A 10,782-nucleotide genomic window follows, 5' to 3' on the forward strand; every position below is an offset into this window, starting at 1 on the left:
TTTTGTTTTTGTAGATTATATATTTATTGGACAAATATTTCCCTTCATGGTAGAGATGAATACAAAGTCATTGACTATAAATCACAAATTTCAAGAAGAAACCACAAAATAAAAAAAACACATAAAAAAATAGAGGACATTTAGCTCAAATTGTCTGGATAATATTATAATAGTACAACAGATCTGGGCCTTTGGTTGAATCACGACAAGCCGAGAGTTGAAGTTATCTGGAGGTCGACCCTTTTCCTTCCGTCATTCACCCTGGTTAGGAAACAAACAATCAGATTCTGATTAATATCTCATATCAATATTTATTTTCCTTGTTCTTATGTTACATGGTAACCCAGTCAGTGTAGTGGGATATGTTCACTGTGTTTTAGGAGGTAACACTTCATTTTGCAGGTCCGTAAATTTCATGATAATTAGGTGATATTTAGCAAGTAACCTATTTGAAATGTATTTGGAAATACTGCCAATTTACCCCAATATTTACCTAAAAATTACCTTATTATAAACATGATTTAATAATGATGTGCTAAAATAACATATAATGGTTAAAATAGGGCCCTTAGGCTTGAGAAGCGGCTGCTTTTCATCGGAGGTGGAAAATCAAAACTAATAGAAGACACTTCTGATCAGGCACAAATCTCACCATTGTCTGACTCATTGTCTACACAAATGTAACCTGGTAGCTAATGTAATGTAATGTAAATTCTTTAAAGATATTTCAAATAAGTTATTTGCTAATTATTATTTATTTACCAGCAGACATTGGAATAAAGCATATCAATTAACTTTAATTAAAACAATACAATTTGTAGACCCGTAAAATGAATTGTTACCTTTTAGTTTTACAGAATATAGTGTTAATTTTCCACTCACTGCATTGGTAAAGCTTGTTGACGCGAAGGATGTCAGTTTTGCTCATCTTTTTGGCTCCTCCAAGGTTTTGGTTAGGGTTGCGCTTAGCGACGATGGTTGGCTGCCTGTTTTTGGAGAATGCGTACCTTGAGGAGCACACAAACACAAGATTGTTGTTATATAGAGCTGAACACAAACACACTGGCTCAAAACTCACAATTGATGTTGTAAACAGCGCTGCAGGAATGAGTCCTAAAACCCTGAAATGAGTTAGCATTATAGCACTTCCTGTTCCCTCGTCTGGAAGTCAGTGAGTTTTTTGAATGGGTTCTTTAGTTAGATGACTGTAATAAGCTTAGAGATTTTAGCGTTTTGTTCTACGATATATACAAATCCCAACAGGCAACAACAGCTGTCAGTGTGTCAGTGTACTGACTTGACTTTGACTTGCCCCAAACTGCATGTGATTATCATAAAGTGAGCATGTATGTAAAGGGGAGACTCGTGGGTACCCAGAGAACCCATTTTCATTCACATATCTTGAAGTCAGAGGTCAAGGGACCCCTTTGAAAATGGCCAGGACAGTTTTTCCTTGCCAAAATATTGCTTAAATGTGGAGCGTTATTTACCCTTTCTCCTGACAAGCTAGTATGACATGGTTAGTACCAATGGATTCTTTAAGTTTTATAGTTTCATATGATACCACATTTTCCCTCTAGCTTTAAAACTGAGCCCGCTAAAACCTAAAAATAGCAAGTTGCATTAATGCGTTAAAGAAATTAGTGTTATTAAAATGAATTTGCATTAACACGTTGTTATCGCGTTAACTTTGACAGCCCTAGTATTATTATAGATTTAGCTACACAGAGTATTAGTTAGCATTAGCTCCACCTTTACCAGCTGCAAAATTATCATGCACACATTAATGTTAATGCATCACTAATTATAATCCAGTAATATTATATTTTTATATATATATATATATATATATATATATATATATATTTGAATCTGAAATGGGCCATTCTGCCTAATGAGTACTTAAATATTAGTTATATTTTGATGTTCATACTTTTGTACTTTAGCTTGAGTATGATTTTGAATAAAGGACTTTAATGTAACATTATTCAATGTAGTATTGCTACTTTTACTTAAGTAAAAGATCTGAGTACTTCTTCCACCACTGACTATATTTCCAAAGACACACATGCTCGCACTCACACAGACACACTTACTTGCTGTAGTGCATGATAGAGTTGAAGTCATAGCGAGTATCCAAGTTGTTAGTCTTCTGCCTCTTGAAGTTTCCTTCAGCTCCTGTAGAGAGGGAGAGTTTTCTTCTTCAGTGACAGTGCAACCTTCTGCAACTTTCTATAACCTGGTGCGTGCAATCAGGAGTTTACATACTAGTTTATATCTTGGCTGCCCTGACGGCAAACCATCTTCCTTTCTGCAGTTATATGTAGATATAAGTCTGGCTTCTATTTGGTTATTAGATAACCTCAAAGGTTGTGTACTGACATTATTGGCTTTTGCTTACATTGAATTAAAGTGAAATTTAAGTTCTGTGATCAGGAGAGCAAAACAAGCGAGAATACCAGAAATTTAGTAGTCAATACCAATACAAGTGAAATATCAATATTCCAGATCCAGGTGCATAAAACACATCAGGTCAGATAATGTTTCATTTGTGCGTGAAACGTAGCTAAGTTAGCTAGCTAGCTAGTGTTGGTGATGTATATTGTGCGAGACGAGAGCTGTAGATCACTTAGCGGTTTCACACAAAACTAAATGATACTACGACAAAGCTACTAACAGGCAGCTGTGGCTCAGAGGGTAGAGCAGGTCGTCCACCAATCGGAAGGTCGGTGGTTCGATCCCTGGCTGCTCCGGGTCACAGGTCGATGTGTCCTTGAGCAAGACTCTTAACCCCAAATTGCTCCCGAAGGCATAGCCATCGGTGTGTGAATGAGTATTTAGATTAGATCCTGATGGGCAAAGTTGGCACCTTAGCAGCCTCTGCCATCAGTGTGTGAATGGGTGAATACTGACATGTAGTGTAAAGCGCTTTGAGTGGTCGGAAGACTAGAAAAGCGCTCTATAAATGCATTCCATTTACCATTTACATCAAAATGCGGCTTTCTTTACTTGAAAAATTATGTTTTAAATTGACAAACATCCTTTGTGTGATTCATGGCGCAATTCAAACAGGATCAAATTGTCGTTGACCACCGTACCTATTTTTTCTGAAATAAGGTCCCATGGTGATCCACCGGACCGCCTCTCTATTGGTGACTCTTCAGTCAATAAGCTATAAACTCACCCCTCCATTGTTCTCATCTCATTGTGAAACACATGAAACCAGGACTGTGAAATAAAGGTTCTCGCGGGATAGCTGACCTGGCCTGATGTTCTGGGTAAGGATGGAGACGTATCGGTCTCTGTCAGAGCGGACTTGCTCGTGGTGGAAGCCCAGAGCGTGGAGAGCCTCGTGCTGCACCGTGCCCTTGTACACGCAACCCCGTTGCTGCAGGGAGATGGGCTGTCTTCCTCCCGTACGGCCCAGGTAGGACCAACACCTGTCAGACACACGTACACAGTGAAATCACAGTGAAAAAAACAGGTATTGTTTTAAAAATATTCTAAATATAGCGTACACTTAAACGGATATCGCTTTTTTTTTTGTTTATTTAAGTGTGTCTTTATTTTAGGTGGCTAAAATAAGTTGTTCTGCCATCCCCGGCACTGTATTGCTTTGCTGTGCTGTCGGTGCTCCTGTCTGTTTATCCAAACTGGGGCACACCAACCGTCAACTACTGTCAGTAATACACCTACAACACCCGAACTATCCCTTTAAGGTTAGGATAGGTCATCAAGCAGAGAGTCTTGCAATAATTTTTGCACGTTTTCGCAACTCGTGGTTTACCTTCCTTCAATATACCTTAGACAAAATATGAGCAGATGGATGTATTCATAGAAGCATGGCTCGGAAACACTTTGATTCCCAGGTCTCTAGGACCTTGGGAAAAGCACGGCCCCATTTGTCACGTCTTTTTCAAAAGTCTTGATATTGTCTATAAACCTGTATGTGTGTGTGTGTGTGTGTTGGTGTATGTTCCTACCCAGATCCAGGGAAGAAGTCAAGGTAATCCCATTGCCAGGTCTTCATGACAAAGGTAACGCAGGTGTCAGTCATGAAGCTGTTCAGGGCATTGACGATGATGATTGTCTCGTCTCTGGCTACAGAGACAAAGAACAGGCTGCTGAGAAGTGTTCTCCTTAAACAGGCCTTCCTTCCACCTTAGTAACTCACATACCAAACAAAGCTGATTTTGACTAGACTGTTTCTTTAGGAGGCAAAAAGGTCACTGCAACTTACTGTAACTGGAGGAGATGAGATAGGGCACATATACCCTGCCGTTTCTAGACTTGGGCCACCTGCAGCCTTTAAACGAGCAGAGTAATGCATTCCTCCGCGTATTTGGCATAATGTCGCCGTCCCGTAGGATTGTTGCTACAAATAAACAGACACTTATATGAATATTCACACCAGGAATCTGGAGTTTTACATGTTTGATGGACATCGACCAATGAGCAAAGGCTTTTTTTCCCATTATTGATTAACCCTCTGACACACATTATATACCTAATCTACTCTTTTTTAGAGGGGTACAGGGGGTCTTTAGGGGGAGATAGCTGAAGACCTGAATACCTGAAGATAATTTGAGATGCAGCTCAGCACTGTGTGTCAAATTGTTCTAGTCATAAATCAGAAATAAAAATGAATGAATGAATTAAAATGAATTGTAAAAGCGTATAAGGGTTTAGAACATTATGATAGAAATATATGATGACCATCCCCATGCTCTATTGGGTCTCATAAGTTGTTGCAGCAATGTTTGGCTTGATACCATTTGTTACACAGATTTGGTGCTAATTTAAAAAAAAAATTTACCACTGGAGAATTGATAAAAATGACCAATAATCCCTCCAAATAACACATTAAGACACCAAGACATTTTAAGGATTTCTGCAAGAATTGCATGTTTCGGCGATTGGATGACGGGTGCTTCTGTTGTGTAAACTGCTCAGAAACCCCCTCATTGTCAATCTAGCTAGGAAAACCATCCATCCTCTGAATGCTCTAGGTCTCTAGTTTGATCCATCCATCCTCTGAATGCTCTAGGTCTCTAGTTTGTGGCTGTAAAGTTTCATGAGTCTGTGATTATCTCAGAGGTCACCACAGGTCATTTCATAAAGTGAGGTCAAGTTTGAAAAAAATGGTCTCACTACAATGAAATGGCTCCTATGGGGACTAACATCATCACACATGAATACAGTTGGGCTCATTTGACACACAAGAGTCTCAGCTTTACTGTGATACCCAATTTATGTAATTCAAGACTGTTTAGGGACCCCAGTATGCAGAAATACTCAAATACAACATTTTAGAATAGAAAATAACACATTTATGCTGCATTCATAAAACTGCATGTGATTCTCATAAAGTGGGAATGTCTGTGTTTTCGCCATCATGTATTTATAAGTTATATAAAAATTTGTCTTACTTAAGTTTTCGTTCACTCGCTCGATTTCTTCAGTGGTTGATTCTGTTTCCACCAATAACTCTTCTGAAAGAAAACCAGATGATACCAGAAACTATTAGCAGCAGCTTAGCTTGTAAATTACTCACATGTCAGATGTGAATCGAGAGGAACGGAGAAGATGTACATTTTCATTTCAATATTTGGGGGAATTCTCCATTATTAAACTCACCTGTGTCATCAACAATTGCACCCTGCAAAACAAAAGCACAACAATGCACATTTTTAAAATCATGTTTTCTAACGATTATGCAGTTTCTGCAAAGTGAAAACCAATAAACGAAATAAATAAACAAATAATGTGCTTTGTTTCTAAAAAATTCCATTCAAGTATATTAAAGAATGCTTATTTATGGATTTTGACGATCCTCCACCATCTTAAAAGCTCATGAAATGATTTTTAAAAAACAACTCAAAAATGCATCAAGCTCATAACAAAATTAATTTTTAGAGATTTTGAGGATTTATTTTTATCCCAGATTTTGAGGATTTATTTTTATCCCAGATTTTGACAATTCTCCGCCATCTTAAAGATTCATAAATGATTTAAAAAACAGCTGAACAATCTCAAAAAAGCATCAAGCTCATACCATTTTTTTTTCTCTTTTAGTTCAATAAAAATAGAGATTTTGAGGACTTTTTTTCTTTAATCCCAGTGTTAAAAGAGTCAGACTTACCCGAGGAGCGGCCGTCACCGAGAGGAAGAGGAGGAAAAGGCAAACTGGAGTCATGACGGTGGTCATCTTGAGTTCAATCTGTAAATAAAGTAAAAATGTGAACAGTGTTTGGTGGTTAAAAAAGAAGTTATAGTGCTAAATACAATAAGTTAAGAACAAAAAGAATAAGAAAGAGATGAAAGGAGTTTACTTGTTGCACCTGTTGAGTCTGATGCTCGATGCTGCAGGTGCTCAGCCCGTCGCTTTTTATAGGTGAATGACAGAGGGCGTGTCCGTGGATTCATCATTATCTGTTGCACTCAGCTGTCATTCAAATACTTAATGTACACATGATTCATTTTCCAGGAGGTATTTAGTAATTATGCCATTATGTCATCATGCACCAAAATAGCCCATTGGTTGGATAATTATTACTGATGCATTGATGTATAAGCATCATTTATGTAAAAATTTAGTTGATAGTTATTTTACTGTTATCAAACAATGATTTTGGCTGTCTGTACTGATTGTAATGCAAATGCATCCGCGTGAATATGCTGCGTTCAGAGCTAGTGACGTAAAATAAAAAATGAGAGACTTCTTTCTGGTGGCCAGGAGGGGAGGTGGATGGGTCCAACAAACACAGGACTTTCAACCAGGAGAATCCCGGCCATCCTCTTTCTTTCAGTGTTGAGTTATTTTGAAGTTACGTTGTGTTTACATATGGTACATATTTTACTTAGTTTACATATTCTTATTTTAAGCCAATCATGACGTTTTTCCAGAACCTAAATAAGGGATTTTGTTGCCTTGTTTGTTTCACGGTAACGTCATGGCGTATAAATGACACGCGAAAAGCCTAAAATGCCTCATCATGCAACACGATGTCACGTTTTGCCTCGCTGAGGTGTGAATATTACACGTGTTTATTTAAGTTAACTAAAACCACTCACTTAAGTTGAGGCAACGAAACCATTTAGTGAGGTTTAGGAAAAACATCATGGTTGGGCTTGAAATAAGTACACAAACTAAGTAAACTACGTACGGAAACAATGTTGCATCAGTTCGGAAAGCACAAAACCACAAAACGTGACAGGCTTCAATAACGTCACCTGCAGAACAAAACACCTCTCGAACACCTTGTCTCATAGTTGAAGTATTGTTTGTTGTACCCATCCACCTCACCTCCCGCCCACCATAAGTGGTCTTTCTCCATCTTTAATTTTAGGTCATTGCATTTCAGTCAGTACAACATGTTGCTAAAATGACACGCCTAAAGCACAAACGGCGTCCTCGTCACATGTTTTTGCGTTGCACATCAATCCTGTCATTCACATGCCTTTCCGTGTGTCTCTAGGCTGTATCGTGACATGCAGAATGTCCTTCAAGGTTCGTGCTGCTGTATTTACGCCCTCCCATGATATCGGGTTGGTTGAACACATTGTACCGTCAAGTTATTGTATAGACGTAATGAAGCATACCAAGCTAAATGACTGAGAGCGGAAAGTATAGGTTATGGAAGGATCACTTAACCAGCCAATCAAAAGCTGTGACAACAGTCAAAGTGAAATATGCTATGTCAAATACATGTTTGTGGTTCAGGCAGGTCATCAGTCAGACTGCAGTTGACATGTCTGTCTTTAACCCAACTGAAACTGTCACATTTGGGTTTTTTCCACTTTTCAAAAACCCGTCTGTTTACATTGAACTCCCCCAGTGTGCACAGTGTGACCTTCAAGGACATTCCCTTTCTCTAAAGCTTCAATTATCATACCACAATATGAAAAACAACTTTTGTTGACTTGAAAGTCAACTTTCCACAGTGAGAAGGAACCAAGCAGGTTTTGAATGGGAAGAAGATTGATTTTGTGACCATCGTTTCCGGCTGAGACGGGTCAGTATGTAAAGAGACTGTCCAACTCAGAAGTTTTTAGATCTTTATGGCCAGCGACATCTTGCAGCGCTGCAAGTAACAACTCTCGTCTCTCAATGGCAAAGGCAAGTAGCACAACATTGTTCAACACAGTCAGTCACAGTGAAATAGTCACAAAATTGTATCTACTTGATTGGTGTACATATTTCCCTTTTTTTCCCGTGACGCTCAGCACGACTTTCAATAACGTATTTTTTGTGCGTTTTCCTACGAATGTCCAGTAACATGTGACGCATGTGTCAAGTTCCACTTCAGTCTTTTCAAACTAACACTAGTAAGGTTTAGGAATAGATCGACTTGGTTAGGCTTAGGCAACAAACTACTTAGGTTTAAGAAAAGATGGACTTGGTTAGGATTAGGCAACAAAACTGCTATTTCAACTGTTTACCCATTATTTTTAGCTAACGTTAACTTTTAGCTAACTATTTCAACTGTTCATCCAATACTTTTAGCTAACTTTTAGATAACTATTTCAACAGTTTATCCATTACTTTTTGCTAACATTGAACCTGAAGTGTCTTACTTCACCCATAAAGCATTGCATGACAGGTTATCTAAGTCATTCCTGCATTATTCACTCATAGGGATGCTTCAACAGTTAAATTAAAGTGTCTACAGCAAGTCTAACTTCATGTTATATCTAACACAAAGAATAGGTCTAATTGCATGCAACTGGCCCTGCTTTTGTCTTGTTGAAACAGCTAAGGACCGTCCCCAAACTGTTGCCGCAAAGCTGTAAGAACACGCTGCTTTGGGTGTATTTTGTTTATTTTAGGTGTCTATAACTTGTTAATCTGAGTTTTAAATTGAAGGAGCAAACAGGAAAACAGGAACTTGCAAATAAAACGACCCATCAACTCTCCAGTTTAGCAGTGAAGCTGAGAAGGAAGCATCTTGAGTTATTCATCAGCTTTCTGGCTCAGCAGGTTACAGCAGTGATTGACATGTGAAATGAAGAAATAGAATGTGTATGTACTGTTTATACCGGGATTAGACTGTATTTTCTTCAAACTAGGGTTGTCAATCGATTGAAATATCTAATCGCGATTAATCTCATGGTTGTCCATAGTTCAAAATGTACATTAAAGGCAGATTTGTCAAGTATTTAATATTCTAATCAACATGGAAGTGGGCAAATATGCTGCTTTATGCAAATGTATGTACTGTATATATTTATTATTGTAAATCAATTAACAACACAAAACAATGGCAGATATTGTCAAAATATTGAAAATGGCCATGCCAGTTTTTCCTCGCCAAAATTTAGTGTCAGTTTGGAGCGTTATTTAGCCTCCTCTGCGACAAGCTAGTATTAGTATAGTATATAGTTTTATACGATACCAGTATCTTCACTTTAGCTTTAAAACTGAGCCGGTTACAACCTAAAAAACGCAAGTTGCAACAACTTAATTGATTCCAGTCAGATGTTTTAGAGGACGACTCTATATGTCTGAATGGTCTTTCATGCTTTTAGGTTGTAGAAAGTCCTCTTTACATATGGATACTATTTTGTTTTGTACATGGAGAACAAAACGCTGTACGATGCTTCAACCAGACTGACGATTGAAAGGTATGTTATAATGTGTACAGATTTAAACAGAAACAGGATCCTGTTTCAGTGTCAGTGCACGATAATACATCCTAATTTATTAGTGGATTATATTTTGTCTTTAATAATTAGTATCTGCAAAGTAAATAAAGCTGTCAGATAAATATAGGGCAGTGAAAAGTAAAAAAAAATTGCCTCTGAGATGTAGTGGAGTAGAAGTAAAAGGCAGCATAAAATGTAATTACTTACATATTATGTAAGTACCTCAACATTTTACTTAAGCACAGTACTTGAGTAAATGTACTTAATTACTTTCCACCACTGTCTACTACACATGTTAAACCTCTGTATAAGGAAGAGACATCTGCTGGCACAAAGCCAGTTGGAATACTGTACATTTGGTTTTAGTAAATGCCAGTGGTGGAAATTAACTAAGTACATTTACTCAAGTACTTGTACTTTACTTGGGTATTTCCATTTAATGTTGCTTTATACTTCTACTCGACTACATTTCAGAGGGAAATATTGTACTTTGTGCTCCACTACATGTATTTATGACAACTTTAGTTACTTTGCAGATTATAAATACAAAATATGATCAACAAATACATTTAATTTCACAAGCTTTCCACAGTATTTAAAGTAATTAAAATTTGCTCCACCGTTACCAGCTGTAACATTAAAGTGATAAACAAATTAATACATCAATAATTATATTCCAATAATATAATATATATGATTCTGAAATGGGCCATTCTGCATAATGAGTACCTTTAATTATATTTTGATGCTATGCTTTTGTACTTGATTTGAAAGCAGGACTTTCACTTGTAACATACAGTATTTGTACACTGTATACTTAAGATCTGAGTACTTCCACCACAGGTAATTGCCACTCTGCTCTCGTGCACACATGTTAATGGTATGTAAGTACATGTGATGAGATGTGACTGGAGTGAAGGGTGTGTCCAGGGCTGCTCTGGGGTGCAGTTTTGTGTCCTAGTTACATGTAACTCAAGTACAGTATGTACGTGATACCTGTGTTTCAGGTTAATTCAGTAATGCAACAACCATAAAATGTGCTGTGCTAAATACGGTAAGACTTCCTTTTACAGGTCTGCATATTTTAATGGTAATTAGGTGATAATCAGCAAGTAATCTATTTGAAATTTCTTTGGA

The 10,782-nt window shown here is 37.5% G+C and overlaps 1 protein-coding gene across 1 annotated transcript; it reads right to left on the minus strand.

Moving 5' to 3' along the window:
* Nucleotides 1-200: 200 nt before the first annotated feature.
* Nucleotides 201-6,208, minus strand: LOC141761686 (hatching enzyme 1.2-like). The gene is made up of 8 exons (XM_074625234.1): nucleotides 6,143-6,208; nucleotides 5,638-5,659; nucleotides 4,241-4,375; nucleotides 3,984-4,101; nucleotides 3,262-3,440; nucleotides 2,097-2,178; nucleotides 843-1,007; nucleotides 201-261 (listed from the first exon to the last, which is right to left on the minus strand). The coding sequence occupies exons 1-8, from the start codon at nucleotides 6,206-6,208 to the stop codon at nucleotides 201-203; spliced, it is 828 nt and encodes a 275-aa protein (XP_074481335.1).
* Nucleotides 6,209-10,782: the final 4,574 nt, after the last annotated feature.

The sequence above is a fragment of the Sebastes fasciatus genome, chromosome 2, assembly GCF_043250625.1.
Source record: "Sebastes fasciatus isolate fSebFas1 chromosome 2, fSebFas1.pri, whole genome shotgun sequence".
In the NCBI taxonomy this organism is placed as follows: Eukaryota; Metazoa; Chordata; class Actinopteri; order Perciformes; family Sebastidae; genus Sebastes; species Sebastes fasciatus.

What these genes read in the sequence shown, in the direction of transcription:
- LOC141761686 (XM_074625234.1), bottom strand. Translation starts at nt 6,208, where the DNA reads ATGACCACCGTCATGACTCCAGTTTGCCTTTTCCTCCTCTTCCTCTCG. An exon ending in CGGTGACGGCCGCTCCTCGG is followed by an intron (nt 5,660 to 6,142) that starts GTAAGTCTGACT and finishes TTTGTTTTGCAG; the next exon opens with GGTGCAATTGTTGATGACAC. An exon ending in TGCAATTGTTGATGACACAG is followed by an intron (nt 4,376 to 5,637) that starts GTGAGTTTAATA and finishes GTTTATTTGTAG; the next exon opens with CAACAATCCTACGGGACGGC.